The 19,742-nt window shown below is 51.3% G+C and overlaps 9 protein-coding genes across 9 annotated transcripts; 3 read left to right on the plus strand and 6 right to left on the minus strand.

Annotated features, from left to right (window-relative positions):
* The first annotated feature begins 1,349 nt into the window (after window positions 1-1,349).
* COCSADRAFT_34363 (uncharacterized protein) lies at window positions 1,350-1,970 on the plus strand. Its single transcript, XM_007698409.1, has one exon. It carries the CDS (start codon window positions 1,621-1,623, stop codon window positions 1,807-1,809), a length of 189 nt encoding a protein of 62 aa, XP_007696599.1. The 5' UTR covers window positions 1,350-1,620; the 3' UTR covers window positions 1,810-1,970.
* A 1,466-nt stretch (window positions 1,971-3,436) lies between these two features.
* COCSADRAFT_136668 (uncharacterized protein) lies at window positions 3,437-4,793 on the minus strand (the record flags this gene model as incomplete). The annotated part of the gene is made up of 2 exons (XM_007699008.1): window positions 3,437-4,049; window positions 4,086-4,793. 2 exons carry the CDS (start codon window positions 4,791-4,793, stop codon window positions 3,687-3,689), a joined length of 1,071 nt encoding a protein of 356 aa, XP_007697198.1. The 3' UTR covers window positions 3,437-3,686.
* A 410-nt stretch (window positions 4,794-5,203) lies between these two features.
* COCSADRAFT_111459 (uncharacterized protein) lies at window positions 5,204-6,954 on the minus strand. The gene is made up of 2 exons (XM_007699009.1): window positions 6,461-6,954; window positions 5,204-6,385 (listed from the first exon to the last, which is right to left on the minus strand). Exons 1-2 carry the CDS (start codon window positions 6,727-6,729, stop codon window positions 5,596-5,598), a joined length of 1,059 nt encoding a protein of 352 aa, XP_007697199.1. The 5' UTR covers window positions 6,730-6,954; the 3' UTR covers window positions 5,204-5,595.
* Window positions 6,955-7,360: 406 nt separating this feature from the next.
* Window positions 7,361-8,977, minus strand: COCSADRAFT_34367 (uncharacterized protein). The gene is made up of 6 exons (XM_007698410.1): window positions 8,843-8,977; window positions 8,753-8,781; window positions 8,677-8,691; window positions 8,578-8,602; window positions 8,086-8,517; window positions 7,361-8,034 (listed from the first exon to the last, which is right to left on the minus strand). Exons 1-6 carry the CDS (start codon window positions 8,869-8,871, stop codon window positions 7,458-7,460), a joined length of 1,107 nt encoding a protein of 368 aa, XP_007696600.1. The 5' UTR covers window positions 8,872-8,977; the 3' UTR covers window positions 7,361-7,457.
* Window positions 8,978-9,120: 143 nt separating this feature from the next.
* On the plus strand, window positions 9,121-11,120 carry COCSADRAFT_34368 (uncharacterized protein). Its single transcript, XM_007698411.1, has one exon. It carries the CDS (start codon window positions 9,356-9,358, stop codon window positions 10,964-10,966), a length of 1,611 nt encoding a protein of 536 aa, XP_007696601.1. The 5' UTR covers window positions 9,121-9,355; the 3' UTR covers window positions 10,967-11,120.
* A 521-nt stretch (window positions 11,121-11,641) lies between these two features.
* Window positions 11,642-12,090, minus strand: COCSADRAFT_290612 (uncharacterized protein). Its single transcript, XM_007699010.1, has one exon. The coding sequence runs from the start codon at window positions 11,971-11,973 to the stop codon at window positions 11,731-11,733; it is 243 nt and encodes an 80-aa protein (XP_007697200.1). The 5' UTR covers window positions 11,974-12,090; the 3' UTR covers window positions 11,642-11,730.
* A 118-nt stretch (window positions 12,091-12,208) lies between these two features.
* COCSADRAFT_157949 (uncharacterized protein) lies at window positions 12,209-13,617 on the minus strand (the record flags this gene model as incomplete). The annotated part of the gene is made up of 3 exons (XM_007699011.1): window positions 12,209-12,385; window positions 12,458-13,548; window positions 13,608-13,617. 3 exons carry the CDS (start codon window positions 13,615-13,617, stop codon window positions 12,209-12,211), a joined length of 1,278 nt encoding a protein of 425 aa, XP_007697201.1.
* Window positions 13,618-14,573: 956 nt separating this feature from the next.
* COCSADRAFT_290608 (uncharacterized protein) lies at window positions 14,574-15,498 on the plus strand. The gene has a single exon (XM_007699012.1). The coding sequence runs from the start codon at window positions 14,672-14,674 to the stop codon at window positions 15,203-15,205; it is 534 nt and encodes a 177-aa protein (XP_007697202.1). The 5' UTR covers window positions 14,574-14,671; the 3' UTR covers window positions 15,206-15,498.
* Window positions 15,499-15,506: 8 nt separating this feature from the next.
* COCSADRAFT_136685 (uncharacterized protein) lies at window positions 15,507-19,252 on the minus strand. The gene is made up of 4 exons (XM_007699013.1): window positions 18,713-19,252; window positions 18,542-18,659; window positions 18,059-18,495; window positions 15,507-18,013 (listed from the first exon to the last, which is right to left on the minus strand). Exons 1-4 carry the CDS (start codon window positions 19,044-19,046, stop codon window positions 15,759-15,761), a joined length of 3,144 nt encoding a protein of 1,047 aa, XP_007697203.1. The 5' UTR covers window positions 19,047-19,252; the 3' UTR covers window positions 15,507-15,758.
* Between the last annotated feature and the right edge of the window lie 490 nt (window positions 19,253-19,742).

Raw genomic sequence — 19,742 nt, forward strand, 5'->3', positions numbered from 1 at the left:
CCAAGACACATCAGTCTGTCGCTTGTTATATCACATCTCTGAACGGTGTGCAATTGCTGGGCAGTGTTTGAACCCTAGGCGACCATGACCCTTCTCCATTTTGCGCCTTGACGATCGTGCTCTTCACAGTCAACATCCTTCAATATTTTGCTGCAGTAGATTAGTAAACTATCGTTTTCGATTCCCTCCAAACTGCGGCCAGCCCCCAAAATCATGCATAAAACATGTGTTAATTGCTCGCTTCGAAATCCCTCTCATCCTACCCACATAACCATGCCAGATGTGGACACATCAAAATTACTAAACTCACCAAAATAGATGACATCAAACGTCGCGCAGAAAACACTACATTCTAGGCGTGCGTCAGTGGTCAAGACATGTGTATAGTAAAATTCTCCTACGTCTATCCAGATAAGCGCATGTATAATACCACTCTAAAATCTTAACAAAAGCCGCTAGTTACTACACTACCCATACCCATTGCCAAGCCAACTATTGCCCTCCTACATGTGACGTACTATACATGCTCCATTTCCATCCTACCCGCACGTACGTACCTTATTTTCCCCCAAAAATTCACGCACGCAAACTCGCCTCACCTTGCAACACGCACACCTGACACTCTCAACTACTTTTTCCAAAAAGATTCTCCACAATAAGACCGTAAAGCCCCTAACGTACATACACGCTATCCCACTTTCCAATTCAGAATGCAAGGCAATTCAAGCCCCCCGATCCGTATCGCCCGTTACACAAAACACAAAAATGCACGCTACCCACTCAACCACCAGCCTCACACAAATTCGCATGTACAATAGACCAACCATATATGCGCCGCTATTGTTTCCAAAAGTGGGGATTGTAACGCAGGAAGAAAAAAGTGGGGGGGGGGGGGGTTATCTTTCTCTTTCTACCCTACATTTCGGGCGGGCGGGTATAGGGAAAAGGATGCCGGACCTTGTCCCCCTTGTCCACTTCCTGCCTTCCCGCCTACCCCTTCCCTTGTATACACTGCCGTTCCCCCTCCCGCCCCTTCTCCCTTGTAAGCTTTTTTCTTCTTCTCGGCCTTGCATACATATATACATACATACATATTGCTAACCACTTATTTTTCCCCTCTTTTCCCCTTTCTCTGTATGTATGTATGTGTATGTATGTGTGTATGTGTGGGCTCCACTTCCTTCCTCGATAATACCCGTGGTTTCGATCGCAATCGCGCCCCCACATCTGTCTTCCAATCGGAAAGATGCAGGCCTATGATGCGTGTGTGCGAATAGGGTGAGGGGTAAAAAAGGGTATGCAGAAGTTACCTGTTTAGACCGCTTTGAATTCTAACTGCAGAACGGGGGGTTTCATGTGGTACATGGGGGAGGGGGAGAGGGGGAGGGGGAAGGAAGCCGGACAAGGTGAAGGATTCTGGTCTGCGCTGCGTGTCGCTGCATCGAACGTTCCATTCGGGATGTGGGGGTTCTTCTTTTGTTGTTCGTCGTGGGGTTGGGGGCGTGATTTTGATGAGAGGGTCCTTGGTTGCTGTGAGGGACTGCGTGGGTGGAACGAGGGATTTTTTCTCAGGTTTTTGTTGTTTTTTTCTGTGTTCCCTGCGGAGAATGTTACCGTGAAATGAGGATCCGGGGAATGAGAGGGGTTTGGCGCTGGATTGCGGGTTTGTGGTGGGTGCTTTTTGGAGGGTTTGGGGAGTTGAGGCTTATATGGCGTTTGAGGGTTGACGGGGAGCGGGAGGATGTATATATATTGCAAACGGGAGATTTAGAGAATATCGTCGATACCATGAACGTGGCTTGTTGTTGAGGTATGGTGAGGGAGTTTGGAGGAATGTGCCTCGGGTGATTGGGAGCTGGATATGTTGGTCTTATTGGTATGTAGATGGGTATGCGTAGATCAAAGTGTTGCTATCTTTTTCTAATATTCAGAAATTATTCACTCGGAATATGTAATTTTCTGTCGTCCAGGTAGTTATTCAGTGATTCGTTCCTATCCAAACATATCACCTCACTACATTTTCTACCATGCATATAGTGCCACCGTACAAATTACCCTCTATCTTCACTGATTCCTTTCTGACACTCGAGAATTTTCGTGACATTAACAACTCAAAGCACGTAAGTGTTACTCTGAATTGGAATCATCTTGTTTCCATTATGCCAGTCCATAATATCCAACCAAATCACTGAAAATCCACAAGTGACATGTTGAAGCTTTCAGTTCTAGAGTTATATATGTGCCACATAGTAAACTACTATCATTTCATTTGACAGTCACATCGAATTCGCATCAAATACTGATATCAAACATCTCGATCCATATGAAATCTAAATAATACAGGCTTAACAAATTTAGCTTCCTAATCTTAAGCAACGAATTCTATGTTTCAAATAGTTTCCCTCTTCCCGAAGTCTATAAGAAGTACAATAGTAAAGAAATCTATGAAGATCCCCTTCTTTTGATACCCTACTCCTACAGATTGGGGTGTGACCTGCCATCTTTTTCTACGGAGAATAATCCGATATGCAGCACGCCAAACAAACATGAACAACTAAAATCACAGATATTCCTCTTAGTGATACTTTTCTAGACTTATTTTTTTTTGGATCGGATCACGCCCACATGTACAATAAAATACCTCAGGTGGATGGAGAACTTGCTTATATGTTAGTCTTCATAAAACAAGACTTGAAACATAGAGAATACGGAGAAAGGGCGGTTTGGTAAAATGGGCTAATAAGTAATTGTATGCATAGACTGATACGGAGCTATTTCAAGTAACTAGATGCATAGCTGGCTTGGAAATTGGTTTTGCAGTAGTCAATCAAGGAAAAAAAATTTCAAGAAAGCTTCTTCGGCACTAAAACTTTTTTTTAAGAAAAAAACTCCTTTCTGCCGGTGCTGGAAAATTGATTCGCGGTACAAACAGTTTCATAGGGATGGAATCGTAAACCAGCATGGAGGATATACTAATATAGGTAGACAACTGTTTACTGACCATTATATCGTCATTGACTAAGTTGACATAGTCATTGTCTATATTTGTACGAAAAAAAGACAGCAATACCGAATGTGTCCAGCCGATTCCTTACCTAGTAAGTAAATCGAGTTTGGGCCCACGTTGAATGTAAGCTTATCGAGGATACCATTGTTACATATCCGATGGCTATGGGCATTAAATGAGGTTTCTGGGATAAAAACATGTGCTACATGCAAGCAATTGATTTTCTGTTTGTGAGAAAATTAAGTTTAAACACGAGTCTGATGTAAGCGCTTTCTGAAAAAGGAAACAATGGTAGGTAATAAGCGGAGATGATGCAGTGAATGATTCTGTCAGTCCGTTAAGAGCGTGTGTTCAAAATAGAAAACCAGTGCGACAAGAAAGTCATTCAAAGCACATACTCGCATAAAACACAATCAAAGTAATAACAATTGCTTGTATAAATCTACATATCTATTCTTATCTATCCCCCCCAAAAAATAACGTTACTATTGCTAGTATGCCTCTCTCATCAAACACCAAAACACCCCAGAAGTTTCAAAAAAGTCTTCCAAAAGAACCAGCTCTTGGGAAAAAAACAAAAAGGCCACCCCCTATATCAAGTCATAAGCCATATACACACAACTCTTGTACAAACCACATAGTAGACACACCACACCCAAAGCCCTTCTTCCACAAACCTTTAGCTATCCACCGCCATACCAACATTACCGCAGTCAGGCCCCCACATATCTCCCACCCTGAAGCCCAGGGGAAACGGATCCTCCTCATCCACAACCACCTGCCTGTACCCTGTGATCCAAGCGCGGCCCCTGACGCGGGGTAAGATAGCGTCGTAGCGACCAACCTTTGTGGTACCCACGATGCTGCACTGAAACTTAGTGCCAATGATACTCTTGTGAGTAAAAGTTTCGCCAACCGCCAATTGCCCACGTGCATGCAGCACCGCCATGCGCGCCGACGTGCCCGTGCCGCAAGGACTGCGATCGAGGCGGCCTGGCGACACCACAACGGTGTTTGTGGCCGTCTTGACCTTGGCCGGGAGCTCGTCTGGTGCTGCTGAGGATGAAACAAGCTCGACATGGACAGGCTCTGTAAACTGCATCGTCGACACGCCGCGGATCCCGTTGTTGAGCGGATGCACCGGCTCGTAGATGTCTTGGACGCTCTTGCGGATGGCCTCGCCTATGCGAATCAGATCGGCGCCGTGCTGATGCTCGATGCTCAGGCCTACGGCGTCGGCCGACACAATCGCGTAGTGCATGCCGCCCCAGGCTACGTCGACGAAGATGTCGCCTATGCCGGGGACGCAGACAGGCACATCGAGTTCGTAGACAAAGGATGGGACGTTGTCAAATTCCACGCTGAGGCACTTGCCGCCGGCGCAGCGGGCGCGGACGCGCACAAGCCCCGCTGCTGTGTCGAGCACGACTTTGGTCTCGGGCTCCTTCATGGCGATACGGCCGGTCTCGAGTAGCACCGTCGTGACGCAGATTGTGTTGCTGCCGCTCATGGTTGCGTATTCATCGCTCTCGAGTGTGAGGAAGCCTGCGTCGGCTTCTGGGTGGCACGGCGTGAGCAGCAGGTTCATACATTGCGAGACGCGCCCTCGTGGCTCTTGCATGAGTAGTTGTCGGTAGTGGTCGGCTTTTGTTTCAAAGTGCACCAGCTTTTCGTACATGGTGTTGCAGTGCATGGGGTCTGGTATCCCGCTAATAATAACGTCGCCGATTTCGCCCTCGGCGTGCACGCACACTATCGAAATGGGGAGGTCGGGTGTGGTCAACATCGTGGGCGGTGGGGTGTATGTGTCTGTATGTGCGTGTGTATGTGGCGATTGTGTGGATATGGTGGATATGTGTTTATATAGGTATGTGGTGTTGGAGGATGGTCAGCCTTATATGTAATTGTGGAAAGTAGAGCGCCAAATGAGGCAATTTAAGAGCGGTCAAGCCACTATAGGCCACGAGACTTGCCGATGATGTGAGATTCTAACTTTTTTCCAGAATGTCGCAGTCCGACGATCGTCCAAATCCGGATTCCGAAACTACTCGGTGTGACTTAATCCTATCCCAATCAGTCCCTGCCACATCATTTAAGGGGAGACTACTATGCGGTGTGTCTATACTATTAGGAAAGTTGCGCATCGGCCAAGATCAGCAGACGCGTATCTTTCCTCCAATCCCCAAAGGCGGGCCGGAGTAGGGCCATTTCCCACGTTTGCGTCAAAAAATGGTCTGAGTCGGTTTCAGGTCATCGTCGTCCAGTCAAAAGTGTGTTCGAGTCGTGGGCGGTCAGTTAGGTGCTAATCTCATTACAATTATTTGGTCTTGACAAGAGAATCTTTGCCGATTCCCCGTCATATTACAAGTCAATCCCGCTGCTCCGAGCGAGACCATTATACCCAAAATTTCCGATGTAACAGCGAGGGCGAAGAATGTTAATGTACAAGCCAAAAAATGCCCCCAGTGCATGGCCGATGACGTATCGGCCTGAATCGCCTACCAGACCTTGGCACCCATAATCTCATTCGTAACGACATTTCTAAATTCTTTGCCAACGTGTCAACTGTCTTCTCTCCGTCTTTGCGTCTAACGAACTTTTTTGGGCTCGTCGGATGAGTACGTGCGGTCGTCGCTGCCACCCTCGACTTCCAGGACCATTTTATCAACGGCTTCAGCCTGCTTCTTCCACTCGCTCTGGCACATTTTGAGTTCTTTCTGGAAGAGCTCGTCGTTAGGCTTCCTGTAGCTTCCACCCAGACGGTCCCAGAGAGTGGTAAATTGTCCGTAGTTGTAATTGAAGTACAGGTGGTGCATGGTGTGGCAGGCAGCTCCGTTAATAATGGCCGAGTTGTGCGCATACTCGCCATCATGAATCAAGACAGTCCAGATGTTGACACTAACAAACAGGAGGACATAGGCAAACTTGGAAAGCGGGAACAGGAACGGGAAGATGTGATAGGGCAGACTCTGGGCATAGCCGTCCAATGGATGGAAAGCGTGCGAGGCATAGGGAGTAGGCATGATCCACTTGTGGTGTGGCTTGTGGATGTGCTTGTAAACGAGAGGGTGGTGGAGATAGCGGTGAATCCAGTAGATGAGCGAGTCGGTGAAGAAGAGGAAAAAGGGAAACTGCATGTAGTTGTACCACAATCCCGGACCCTGGTCGACCGTATCGTATAGCTTCGAGTACCCACGGACCTCCGCAAGGAAAAAGGGCACGGTGAAGATTGCCATGACGGGAAAGGCAAAGTTGGCCTGCTTCATCTCAAGCTTAATCTGGTTCTTCAGGTATCGCGGGTGGTTGAAGGTGGTCTTGTCGAAGATGAAGAAGTAGGAGGCGCTTGCAAAGATGTAGTAGACTAGGATGCCGAAGAGCCTGTAGATTGAAGTGTGAGCAGGGTATGTACATGTTGATGCTGGGGTGCATGGGAGAGAGAGAGAGAGATCATACCATGTAATGAGATACAAGGACAGTGCCTGCCGCCGCCAGTCGTCGCGCGCCCACTGACTCATGTAGGCATACTTGGATGGCGTCGTGGAGAAGAACTGCGTGGCGGGCTCATACTGCCAAGTCGCGTGCGGGCGGGCATACGCAGTAGGCTCCTCGCGGATGCTGGAAAGGGTCGCATTGGCGATTGCGGAGGCTGGATAGGCGGGCAGGAGTTTGGCATAGAGGGGGTCGAAGATGAAGGTGTCTGCCACCTCGAGGACAACGTCCATGGCTGATGTGGGTGTGACGTGGGGAGTCCCCCTAGTGGGAGGATAGTCAGGTACCGAAGAAGTGCGATTCGCCGTTGGGTCTAATGGAAGCGGGCTGCGCACAACGAAAACAAGGGTTCAATGTGGTTGAAGCAGGCCAGATATCGAGATGACAAGAACACAACAAAAAGCAATGGGGAGAGGGGAAAAGGCAAATGAGCGCGCAGGATGGCGATTCCAAGGCTGCGCGGGCGTAGCAATAATAAACGGGTCGCAGCGACGACTTTTTCGGCTCAAGGCAAAGCGGCCCTGGGCTGCCAGGGTTCCATCTTGACTGCTTGTAAATCACACAACCGCCCACTAGACCTGCCAATCAGCGCTGCCAGCTGCCTGTTTAGAGTGTTCTCACGTGATCTCGCATCACAATCTCTCACTGCGGAAATGAAACATCCGTTGAAGCCGAGAGTGGGCTGACAGGGGCAGCGCGGCATTGCCCTTATCAGATCTTCTCATCCGATCCTCGGAGCATGCTCGGATGCCTGAACCGCCGCCAACACGCCACCATGGCGCTGATACTTATAAACAACACGCGTGCCGTCGTCTAGACCGCTGTGGCTGGTGCGCGGTTTTCGTCGGCAAGAAAGGATAATGTAGAGCGCATTGTGCGTACGTGATATTCAGGAGTTGTAAAATACATTTCGTTGCTCGACACATTGGGTCGACGTAATGCGCCCGATATGCACATACATCTACTTCGCCACAATGCTCACTACATCCTCATCAGCCACAACGTGGCCCAAGCCCACCTTTTGTGGCACATGTCGGGCGCTCGCTCCCCACACCAGTGCATGCTTGAACGTCTCCTTGAGCGTCCGGTGCACCTGATCGCAAACATCCTCAATTGTGCTTCCTTGGCGCACAATCAACGCCTCTGAGAAATCCGGATCGCATCCCTTTCTCTTGGTGTAGATTCGAATCAGCCTCAGCTCTTCCCAACACCTATCCACCACGTCTTGAATGCCTAGGTCCAGCTCGCAACTCATGACTACCGTATTTGGCTCGCGTGCTAGTTCGTCCAAGTGCGGCAGACCAATGCTGTCAATCTTGTTGTAGACATACAAACACTTGATGTACTTGCGGTGGTCCTTCATGATTGTATCGATGAAGTCATCGACAGTGACATTCTCGTCGCGCACTAGAACTTCGCAATTGAGCATCTTGTAGTCCTTGAGAATGTTGTACACCATCTTCTCGTCGATATACTTTGGCGGAACCTGAAAACTAATCTTCATGCCACCAGCTTTTTTAGGCTTGAGGTAAATGTTGCTGCCATCTCGTTAGGTTTGTTCACACCGCGCATTCATAACCTAAACTTACGGTGGTGATCGGTTCAACCGGATCCCTACGGCCTCCAACTCGGCCTCGAGCAACCGCCTCTGCTCCGCCTTCTTGGTAGCATCAAGAACCATGCAGATTAGGTCACTCGTCTTGGCTGCACTAATGACCTGTCTTCCGCGCCCTTTTCCTTCGGCAGCGCCCTCAATAATACCCGGTAGATCCAGGACCTGGATTTCCGCACCACCATACTCGAGCACACCAGGAATGGCCGTGAGCGTAGTGAAAGCGTACGATGCAGCTTCGGACTTGGTCTTTGTGATTCTCGAGAGAAACGTCGACTTTCCGACCGACGGAAATCCAACAAGGGCTATACGCGCATCACCTGATTTCGACACATCGAAACCACTTCCGCCACCACCACCTGCGCCCGCTGCGGGCTCGAGCAGTTGTGCGCGGAGACGAGCGAGTTTTCTATACAAGAACTGTTAATAAATCGCATATCCTTCTCCCATGTAGTCGCTGGTGCCTTGCCCTTTGAGTAGACCAAGATGATATTCTGTGCGTCCATGTCAGCACGTGACACTGAATTGTACGCGTGAAAACATGCATAACGAGGGGCAATCGCCATACCTGTAGCCTTATTTTCTATGCACAACAAGTTAGTATTCAAATTATTATTTCCGGTAGTGCAGATCGCAAAACTCACTCTGCGTCCTCCGCATCTCCTCCTCAATCCTGGCGGGGGAAGCGTTAGCCCAAGGGCCACATCAAAAAACTCGGAGGGGTCTTGTCCCACTCTTTGATCTTCTCTGTAATGTTCACCATCTTGGCGACCTTTCCTCGATTTATGCGCTCAGGCTAGAGAGAGAGAAGGACTAGGGTGAGGGGGTAACTATTTCGCTGTACTTTGTGTGGCGGCTGTAGTCCGGCAATGTCACGATGGGAAAGGTTTGGTGTTGCAGCCAGCGCCCTCATGCCCCGAGCCATGGCTGGTTTAGGTTTAGCGCAAATCTTTTCTCTCCAGCGACTGCAAGATGCAGTGCGTCATGTACAAAGGGTGCAACCAGCAAATAAGCAAAGATACGGCAAATACGGTGCAGAAGGGTTGGTATCGATAACTAGGCTCGTAGTTTGCCACTTTTTTTCATTCGTCTACCAGCTGCACCCTTTGCAGACTGGAAAACAGCAGTCTACATCCGCCACGCTTATTTCGTCAGCATCCGCTGAATCCACAACAGTGTATTCTTAGTTTTTCTCTTCGTTTTTTTAAACACTTCAGCTTACCGTTTTCCTTTCTTCGACTTCAAAGATGCCACCCGAGCCTCCAGATTTGTGGCCTGACTCATACCACAATCTGATAAAGTACCACTACGCCCAGTATGACAAGGCGGTTGCATCTGGAGAATACCAACCGCTTCTGTTTCCATGGACATGTATCGACATGCTACTGGTCACCATATACCTTTTGGTTCCGCACCAGAACCGGCCATGGTTGAAGAAATGCCGGTTCCTGGCTTTCGCAGGGGTGCTCGTGTGTGCAGTGTACAAGATTAGATACACGCGGATGAGAGGGTTGGCACCAGCACTGGTCAATGGATTGATTAACTCATGGATGACGATATGGGTATTTACGATACTCGTGTGCAACGATGCCCAGACAGACTTTATGAGGATCGAGAGAACTACAGGTGTCTTCGGATCGAGCAAACTTAGTCAAGTCAATGGATCTTCTGAAGCAAAAGAGACAGACGTTCACAAGACGGCCCGAGACGACGTCGTCAACAGCCCAACCGGTCCAAAGGATCGTCACGGCGAATTCGCGTGGCAACCCTTTCCCCTCAGCCCAATGCTGGAGCGACTAGATTGGGTCAATGACATCCTGTACAACTTTCGCGGCATGGGCTGGAACTGGCGCATCTCGGCCGTGCCCCCGCCCCCAAAAGCGATTCAGACTCAGCTTCACCGCAACTCAGGCGACATTGTGCCCAAGCACTCGTTCAAGACGCACGCAGGCCAAGTGAAGCAGTACGCGACGCGCGGAGAGCTCCTCCGCAGCAACTTCCGCACACTGGTAACGGGCTACCTAGCCCTTGACATCATCAAAACATCCATGATGCACGACCGTTACTTCTGGGGCTACATCGATCACGACCCCCCATCCTACTTGCCCTCACTAATCACTAGCTCACCGCACATGACTCACGCATACCGCATGCTGCTCTCGATGCTCGGCATCAAATTCGCCCTGCAATGCGTCTTCGCCCTTGCGCCCCTCTTCTTCAGCGGCGTCCTGTCACCCTCGTTGCTCGGCGCCCGCGCGGAACCATGGATGTACCCGGAGACATGGGCGCATTACAGCGTCGTGCTCGACCACGGCATCGCCGGCTGGTGGGGCAACTGGTGGCATCAGACGTTCCGCTTTGCGTTTCAAGAGCCCAGCCGTAAGCTATGTGAAGTGCTACGGTTGGATAGAAAGAGTAAGGCGGCCAAAATGCTGCAGTTGCTGATTGCGTTCTTCCTAAGTGGCGTCGTGCATGCGAGTGGGAGTGTGACTTGTGCGGGCGACACGCAGCCTCTGCAGGGTCCCATGGCGTTTTTCTTGCTCCAGGCTGGTGCTATCTTTGTAGAGACTTGGCTCACGCAGCTTGCGCGTGCGGCCGGCATAGGACGGGGTTTACCTGGATGGCTGAAGAAAACTTGGACGTTTGTATATGTCCATGTTTGGTTCTACCTTACTGCTCATCTGCTGTGCAATGACTTTGCAAGAGGCGGCGTATGGCTCTTTGAGCCTGTGCCAATTTCGATCCTCCGTGCCGTGGGCCTGGGTCCTGACAAGCAGGATGGATGGTGGTGCTGGAGTGGTCAGGTTATTCGCTGGCATGCTGGGGAGACGTGGTGGAAGAGCGGTCTAACTTTGTGAGTTTGGCTTGTCGGGGTGTTCCTGGATAAGACGGAATGAGCAGTGGAGTCCACTCTTCCATCATCTTCATCTCTCTCATATAGATAGTACCTTTAGCTAGACGTAATACTTTTGTCGAGTCATTCTCGCATCACGACTCTGTCTCTCTCGAAGTAAACAAGCGTCTAGAGCACAACGCTTTGAAACAACCCAATTAGTCAGCACAGCATAGTACTGTAACCCAAAGAACACCTCTAGGGACTGAAAAGGGTTCAAAAAGGGGCGGTAAGCGTAAAAAGATGATAACGCTAAAGTATGTGTACCAAGACGGACAACGGTAATGCCACTAGTCTGAAGCACTAGCCTCAGACGCAAGCCTGAGGCGAAGAATTCGGCGCTTCCCCCCACCACCGAGTCATTCTGTTTCGAGTTTTAAAAAAAGAAAGGAAAAGCAAGGGTCGAGTGTGGATAGTGAGTTACGTTTCGCTTGGTGAGTAGTGAGCGGCACGTTACACTGAGAAAAACCAAGTTTTACACGTGAAGATATTTGGAATAGAGAAATGATCATGGGAATTAGTGGGATGTAGGCAGGAAGGCATGAGGACATGTAGCTGACAAAGCAAACAAAACCAACAATACAGTCATGCGGCGCATTGGATACATGCAAGCCATGCCTCCTTAATTAAAAGGGCATGTAGTATGAATTCTGTCCCGGATACATGACTTGGAATGAATGCTAATGACAGGAAGACGTATGCCATAGAGTCTATTACATGAAGCCAAGTTTACACACAGGGTAAACAGATAAAAAAGGGGGTAGAAAAAGAAAGAGACATGCGCAGATCTACAAAAGCGACAGTCGGCAGTAGCAGCAGCAGATATGCAAGTTTGGGTATCGGAGGTACAACCACAAAGAAAGAACAATAATAAATACTCGCGACACGAACGCAAGATCTAAGAATAGGAAAAGGGAGGAAGAAGGAAAAAATATACAAGAACCGATAAGCGAGGTTGAAATAAGCAAACATTAGTCTTTTTGCGTCGCCGCCGAATGGTCTAGTGAGATAAGATAGAGAAAAAAAAGAAACAGGTGCATGTCATGATGCGCTCGCTCGGTTTTGTAAAACGAAAAAGGACAAAAACAAAAGAAGCCCGCAGTCCAGACCCTGTAAACTCCAGTTCGCATGCCGCTAAAATTACAAGTCGTTGTTGCCTTTTTGATTTGTGCTTCACCTTGTTTTGTAGCTGCGTGTAATGGGAGGCTTAGGTGTTGGCTCCGATCGTCGCTGGTTGTGAGTTCACCTGCAATGTAGGTGTGATGGGATATGGTGGATATGGGTCGGTTTGCTGTGGTGAGTCGATGTGGTGGCCATCATCTTGGGTCTGGGGCCGCGAGCCAGTATCAGGGCCAAGGTGAGGATCTGGAATCTGTATGTCAAGCTGCGAGCAGAGAATTAGCTAAAGTTGACCTCGTTTACGTTTGTTTGCTTTTTGGGCAAGGTGCATGCATACTGTGAGGTAGCCGGTCCGCCTTAGTGGGATAATTTTGACGGCTTCTTTTGCGCCGACATTGTGATTCCAGTCTTCTATCCACCTCTCGAGTTGAGCCAGCTTTTTTTTGACGCCTGTGAAGCCAGCATCCTCCCATAGCCACAAGGTAGCAACACCCATGACAGTATCGAGACAAGCGCGGAGAGTAAATGGGTCAAAGGCCTCGATGAGATCATCGTTGATCTTCTTGATCAGTATGCGAAAATCGTCCTCGGTGACGAGGGGATCCAGAATCTCGGGATACAGGTTGGCAAAGGTTGGGGCGAGGTCGCCTTTAATCATCCAATCACGCTTGATGCGGATGATACGCGTCGTGTTGTACAGCTCCGAATCGAGTGGGACATGAGGATTGGGATGAGGGAAGCAGGGGTGCGAGGGTCCCCAGGGAAACTCGGAGACGGCATCGCCGTCTTCGTCGTCGGCGGCAGAAGCTGATGGCCTGGAGCCAATTGAGGAGCGTCGGGAACCGGGCAGCGAGGTGCGCGACAGGCCTGGTTGATGAGGACGTCCAGCCTCTACGTCCTTGTCGGCATGCTGGGTGGCGACAGGCTCTGGCGGCATTGCAGAGCTGGGCGACTGCAAGCTTCGAGGCAGAGGGCGAGGCAGGCCGATGCTGGTGCGAGCGCTGGCGGAGACGCTGTTGTCGCCCGTGGAGCGTTCGACGGCGAGGGAGCTTGGCACGGGACTATGACGGCTAAGACGCTGCTGGGGAAGCGTCAGAAGCGGATACTCGTCGCGGACGTCGTCTGTGGCAGCAGGGGCGTCTGTTTGGATAGGTAGATTCGGGTAATAGTCGTCGGGCGGGGGTATTGGGGCTGGAGCTGGGGCTGGAGCTGGAGCTGGAGCTGGGGGCGGGTTGTGTATTTGAAGGGCGCGTGGAGAAGAATTAACTGGGTTCCAGAGGCGGGCGGCAGGCAGGCGCGGAGGGCCCTGGTAGAAGGAGCGCAGGTTGATGTTGAAGATGCGGTTTGTTAGCGACCAGCGGGCAGGCACTGGCGACGCAGGAGGCGGCGGGTAAGCAACGGGGGGCGAGCGTGGAGTCGTCGTCGTGACTGCGGATGGCGTGGTGATGGCGGTGATGAGTAGTGGTTCCTTAGGGGCCCCAAGTCACTGTGGTCCATGCTCTCGCCTGCATGCGGCCTGCAGCGTAACGGACACCAGCGACCAGCAGCGAATGAGAGGGAGAACAAGGAGGGGTGGGCGAATGTCGCAGACGAGACCAAGGGCAGCGGCGGGCGAATGGGACGAGTGAAAAGGCGGGACAGCGGTGGAGATGTGCCAGCAAGGTGCGGGTCGAGGGAACGTCACGGGGACCGACGGCGGCGGCGGCGGCGGCGGATGGATGGATGGATGGATGGATGGATGGATAAGAGAGCGAAGGAGGGAGCAAGGGAGCAAGCAAGAGTGAGTGGAGGAATGAGGCGAGGGAGAAAAGGGCGTGTGGGAGGGCGTGGTAGTGTGTATGTATGTATGCACCTGTTTGGAGCCAGCAGGACGTCTCACAAAACCCGACGGTATAAACTTTGGCCCTGCATCGACACCAGGCCTCGGTCACGGCAATAAGAAGAGGGGAGGGCAGCGTGTAGCGGTTGCAGCTCGGGGGCGTCGCCTTGTCTTGTAAGTAGATGAAATACGACACCAACGTCAGGCCTGCGGATTCCCTAACCACAGCGCCCGCTCCTCCCGGCGACTCTTGGGCACCCCCCAGTCAGCGTGGCCATGTTCCCCGGCGCAAGACTGGATCGCATGTGGCTCGTGTCCATGCTGGAGGGCAGAGGGCAGGGCTTCAAGCAGAGCAGAGCGAGCCTGTGTGCGAGCGCTGATGTGCGCACAGCCGTCAGCCCTGGGTGTGGACGGACATGGACGGGTAACCCCTGCAGTATCGACGACTGTGCCTGCATTACGCCCGTCATTCACTCTTCCGCCCACGCCGCCGGCTCGATGCATGCCCATCTCGATACTGCGTGTGCAAGCCGCCATGCTTGGATCCGCACATATGCGTCCACAGATATATACACATCTACCAGCCTCGGGACACTACCACATGCTTGCCTGCGAACACTCAGCCAGTACCCGGCCACGTCGGTCCTTTGTTAGCACAAACACTATTGGCGTGCCCTGACCTGGCGATCCTGTGCCTGTGTACATACACTATTTACTTGCTAGGTAGTACATATGTGTGTGCCCAGCCCCATGCTCAGTCACATCACACCTCTGATACGTGTCTACGTACCTACATGTACTACTTACTGTATCTGCACATTACTCACCCTCCTCGCGACGCATCAACGCCTAACCACGCCCCACAATGCGCATTTATGGCTTTCATCAGCAGCATCAGCATCAGCATCCTCTTCGGCATCACACACAAAGCTTCTCCGCCCTCGCCTCGCCGATCCGCCTTGTTCACGGGTAAATCATCGGTGCCCCCACCCCTTTTTTCGATTCCATCTCCCTACACATGCTTTATCTCCCTACCACCCACTACTACTACTACTACTACTACTACTACTACTACTACTACTACTACTACTACTACCACCACCACGCACCAAAAAAAGCCCCGTCTTCATACCTGCACCACGCGTCAACGGCACCGAACGGCGTAGCTGGGTGTGCCCATGTGTAATGTGTGTGCATGTGCGTGTCAAGGGGAAGAAGGATTTGACAGGCTTTTTTCGCACCAACGTCACCGGGACGTGTGCCTAGCCATCCGCATCCGCATTCGACTCGCGGCACACGTGGCGACGGCATAGCGCCCTCCACACTCCGCTTAAGCCTCACTTTATTCTATGCAGCCATCGTCGCAGTACGGCGAGATATACTCTTACGCTGTGCTTGGCCGCCGCCACCGCTTACTATCTTGATGTGTCTTGTCCCTTTGCAGTAGTTATGTGTACAGGTTAACGCGTACATTCTATACGCGCAGCAGAGTCATGATTGCGCCTGCACCCACTAACTCTCCTTCACTAATGTATTATCTATGTATTCATCGGTACATCTTGGTCTTGGCTTGTGTGTAGAGTTCTAGTATTGCTATCAACTGCTACTACTACTACTACTACTACTACTACTACTACTACTTAACATGGCAGGAGCTACCCAGACAGAGTTCCACCTTCCATAAGTTTTTGCATCCCTCGCTCCTTCTCCATTCATCCATGTTCATGCATACTTTCCCACCACGTGCCCAGCGGCTCACGTAAATCTAAATACAACATAAATACAGCTAAAAACATGTCGGCATCATCCGCCTCAACACCTACGCATGGCGGTTGGCACTCGCCTGCATCTTCCTCATCGCCTCGCGGTGTGCATCCAGCATGTGCCCACTGCGCATCATGCTGTCCATCTGGCTTGCTCGCTGCTGCTGCACCATCTCGCGTTGCTGCTTCTCCAGCTCCTTTTGCCGCCGCTCAAACAGCAATGCCGCCCGCTGCTGCTCGATAATGTATGTTGCCGACGTTTGTACTGGCGCCGCATCGCGTATCGAGTCGCGCCATCCAGCATACAGTTGCTCACGCTTGGAATTCGACTGAGCGCTGTTGGTACGCTGTGGCTGGTGCGAGTCGAAGCCTGGTGGTGCCCCTTTACCCGCCCATTCTTTGTTCTGCCACTTTTGCGACGCTGATGGTGGTGCCCGGCGAGGCGATGTCAGGGGTGCCTCAAAGGGGAGCTGGGGTGTTGACGACTGGCGCTGTAGCATTTGGCGACGCTGTGCCAACGTCATTTCTTCTCCTCGCTCTTCTTCCTCACCCTGCCCCTCAACTTGGTCCTCACCACGACCCAGGAGCAGGTGCCCGCCCGAAGAATGTCGCTTCACCAGAGCAGACGCTCGGCTCTTGAGCAGGGTTTCTCTTTTGCTCATCAACGTATTGGTCGGTAGTGGGGCAAGAACATTAGGCCTAGATTTTGAGCTGGCCCGCGAAAGAACTGCTGTAGGTGGAGACCGCGTGTAGATCCGTGGATCGACAAGCGATTCCTGCGACAAAGCCAAACTGTTTCGGTCAAATCCACTACTGCTGTTGCGTTGCATCCGGCTGCCATTCGACACCCGCCTCGAGTTGCGCTGGTTTCCCTTGAGCGGTGCCGCTAGCTCCTCGCTGACGGGCGCTGGCTTCTCCTCGGTTCCATTTGGCAGCATCATTCCTGGCGACGAAGGTCTGAAAATGTCCTCGTAATCTGGCTTCTCCGCTGCTTCAAGGTGCTTGGCCCATTCGTTGGTCCGATACGATAGAGCTACTTTTGACATGGTCTCTGGCAATGCACCTTCCCGCAGCACACTGACACGTCGCGTCTCTGGCTCGGTATGTGAGCTGAGAGAAGGGGCATCGGACTGTGTACCCTTGGACTGCTGGTCCGCGCTACTTGTCTTGGAACTAAACACGCCTGTATCTCTCCTCACTCCAGCGTTTGCCGCACCTGACTGTTTCGAGTCGGTGCTAGGAGTGAGAGATTGCCGTGCAACAGCCGAAGACTGATTGCCATGCTCCTTTGTAATGTCCTTCTTTGTCATTTCGCTCCCGGTAGTTGACTCTTCGGTGGTAGGCATGTCACCACTGGCTTTTGTTGCATGGCCGGCGTCGGCAAAGGGGTTGTGTTCTGTTCCAATAGGTGATTGTACAGGAGAAAGTTCGCGTATGGATAGCTGGTCGTTGTCGTCGTCCAAAGTTGCAGCAACAGACGAAGCACAGTCGTCGTTCACATCTTGAGTTACAAACGCTGCCTCTTGAGAGGCTGCCAGGTCGCGAGAGATGCGTTGCCTCATTGCCGAGACGTCAGACACGCGTTTGCTCACAGCTGGGCGCTCCGTCATGTCAGCTTCAGTTTCAGGCATAGCAGAGACAGACGAGTTGTCATCGTTGCTGTGCGCGTCTTCTTCTGTGGGTACCTTGAACGGGAGTGGTACGACAGCAGGTGGTGGGCATACTGTTAACGAAGTCTGGCCTTCCTTTTCGACAACTTGCGGTTGTGATGTTTCCTCTGGAGTACCTGGTAATGACTTCTCACCATCAACTCCAGGAGTCGCAACTTCGCGGGTCTCGACTATCGGGTTACCTTTCGCGTCAATTGCTTGGATTTCGTCATCGTTGAGAACGCCGACAGTGACTGTGCCTCCTGGCGCCTTGTTCATTCTAGCAGCTGGAATAAGATTGTCGTTGCTGTCGACTTCCTTTGTATCTAAGCTGGTGGACTTTTTGGGACTTGTGACGGATGATCGAGGGCTAGAATCAGGCAGATTCTTTTCGCCGTAAGCCGCTTCCCATTGAGCGCGTTCTTTCTGAAATTCATCCTCGATCTTGCGGCCTCGTTCTTCTTCTTCACGAGCCAGGTCCTGCTGCCTCTCGAGTTGCTGCGCAGCGTCTTTTGCACGATGCTCTTGAATCATTTTCCAGACCCGCAATTGAGAAATGATTCCAGCTACTGCTATGATGATGACACCGGCTAGTTCAGCCTTCATGTTCTTAGTCACGGGATACGTGTTGGTGTCCAGAGGAAACGTGGAGTCATTGAGAGCTGCACATGTTAGCAACGCTTACAAGGCATGGGGTTTACACATACCCCAGAGATAGAGCCAAAACTCTTTCCATCCAGCGCCTGCCAAACAGTCGATTCCAAGAACCGACGCGGTGGCGCCTGAGAATGCGATTGATCCAATGAGGCCGTAATTGCGGGTGTAGTGGCTAAAGGATAGTGACCAGCCAGCAGCAGCCATGCAGCCGATGAAAATGGCCCGACCTGTGCTCGAGCTGATCAAGCCACCATCCTTGAGACTGAGGAACCACATACTAAGGCAGAAACCGCCGAGCAGGCAGCCAAAGCCCTCAGTCATATCCACAAAGACCAGTGAGAGTACACCGAAGATGATGCCTGTGAAGAAGGCTGCCACAAAGAAGGCGCCCTGGATGGCATCCGAGACAGGTGGATTCATCAAGTAGATTATAAGAACCGTGACGGCGAGCGCAGACAGGTAAGCTGCAGATCCGAAGACATACACCCTGATATCTGTTAGTTTGACTCTGTTGGGCACTGCCTCAAACTTACATTTTCTTCTTGATCCCTATGATACCATATACTAAACCAGATACTAGTAAAATCACACCAGTGATTCCCATTGCTGGGGTGAGCTTAGGGTAAATGGGTAGCGGGCTCTTCTTATTAACTACAATCGGTTGTTAGTTTCGATACTGTGACCTGTGCAACGATTGAACTCACCGGCAGGACTAGAAGGTACAGGCTCGTCAGAAGAAGCCGTTGAGGGAACCTCGGTTTGGGTGGTTGCTGAAGCTGAAGGCTTCGCAGAAGAAGGCATGGCAGATGACGCGCCATTGGACTCGATCCGTGAAGATGCTCTTGCAGAAGGCGTGGGCTTAGGCGTCGATGTAATTGAGGCTTGCCGAGAAGCGCTGTCTAGTGTTGTAGAAGGGGTCGAGTCTTCTGAAGAATTGTCATCCTGCCGGCGCACGGCAGCATGAGGAGCTGCAGCTGTCGATTGAAGACAGACTAGCAGCGCAAGACATATTAAAAGAAAGCGGTAAGAAAAGCGCATGGTGGCGGTACACAGAGATGACGTGCCCTAGCAACAGCGGACAACTGCCATAGAAGGATTACAATTACCTTGCCTGAAGAAGGCAACAAATGACTTCCGCGAGAATACTCAAACGGGAAAAGGCGCGGCCTTGGATATGTCTCTCGACAATGGCGACGCGCGCACTGATGGGCAAGGAATGAATGCTATGGTCGGTATAAAGTGTTTCAAAGAGCGGATACTAATTACTATAGTAGTAGTGCAAGTGAGTGGCTGAAAAAAGAGTGTGGTTGGCATACAAGCCTAGGAAGGAGGGGTGCGCAAGACCTGCAGAAGGAAGTGCAGTAAACTGGCAATCGGTGCTGCACAGTGCATACCGGGCGATAAAAGCTGTGGCTCGGAATGAGATCCTCTGACGGGATCGACGCTCCCTCCATAAGTTCCAGGAAGCGAGGGGCTTAGCTGGCGCGGCCGCATGAATGCAATATGGATGATGCTGAGCTACCTGGCTGGCGGCGTCGGGATGGCGTGGGTCGTCTCAACGACCCATACTGCAAGTGGAGTGGTTTGGTCCTCGAAATTCTTCATTTTATTATTGGTACGCCAGCCACCAGTCGTTCTAACGGGCTCAAGAATCTAGCCACGCCTCTGCTAGTTGCAGAAAAAGTAAACAGCGTTTCATCCAGCTTTCCTGATGCGGCAGCGGTTAGTCCCAGA

The sequence above is a fragment of the Bipolaris sorokiniana genome, assembly GCF_000338995.1.
Source record: "Bipolaris sorokiniana ND90Pr unplaced genomic scaffold COCSAscaffold_3, whole genome shotgun sequence".
NCBI classification, from domain to species: Eukaryota; Fungi; Ascomycota; class Dothideomycetes; order Pleosporales; family Pleosporaceae; genus Bipolaris; species Bipolaris sorokiniana.

Excerpts from the sequence above, each read along its gene's own strand:
- COCSADRAFT_34363 (XM_007698409.1), top strand. The coding sequence starts at position 1,621 with ATGAGGATCCGGGGAATGAGAGGGGTTTGGCGCTGGATTGCGGGTTTG.
- COCSADRAFT_111459 (XM_007699009.1), bottom strand. The coding sequence starts at position 6,729 with ATGGACGTTGTCCTCGAGGTGGCAGACACCTTCATCTTCGACCCCCTC. Across the intron at positions 6,386-6,460 it reads TCCTTGTATCTCATTACATG|GCTCTTCGGCATCCTAGTCT; the intron begins GTATGATCTCTC and ends TTCAATCTACAG.
- COCSADRAFT_34367 (XM_007698410.1), bottom strand. The coding sequence starts at position 8,871 with ATGGTGAACATTACAGAGAAGATCAAAGA. Across the intron at positions 8,782-8,842 it reads ATTACAGAGAAGATCAAAGA|GATTGAGGAGGAGATGCGGA; the intron begins GTGGGACAAGAC and ends TTCCCCCGCCAG. Across the intron at positions 8,035-8,085 it reads CGGTTGAACCGATCACCACC|CAACATTTACCTCAAGCCTA; the intron begins GTAAGTTTAGGT and ends ACGAGATGGCAG.
- COCSADRAFT_34368 (XM_007698411.1), top strand. The coding sequence starts at position 9,356 with ATGCCACCCGAGCCTCCAGATTTGTGGCCTGACTCATACCACAATCTG.
- COCSADRAFT_290612 (XM_007699010.1), bottom strand. The coding sequence starts at position 11,973 with ATGTTTGCTTATTTCAACCTCGCTTATCGGTTCTTGTATATTTTTTCC.
- COCSADRAFT_290608 (XM_007699012.1), top strand. The coding sequence starts at position 14,672 with ATGTGTGTGCCCAGCCCCATGCTCAGTCACATCACACCTCTGATACGT.
- COCSADRAFT_136685 (XM_007699013.1), bottom strand. The coding sequence starts at position 19,046 with ATGCGCTTTTCTTACCGCTTTCTTTTAATATGTCTTGCGCTGCTAGTC. Across the intron at positions 18,496-18,541 it reads ATAGGGATCAAGAAGAAAAT|GGTGTATGTCTTCGGATCTG; the intron begins GTAAGTTTGAGG and ends AACAGATATCAG. Across the intron at positions 18,014-18,058 it reads GTTTTGGCTCTATCTCTGGG|CTCTCAATGACTCCACGTTT; the intron begins GTATGTGTAAAC and ends TAACATGTGCAG.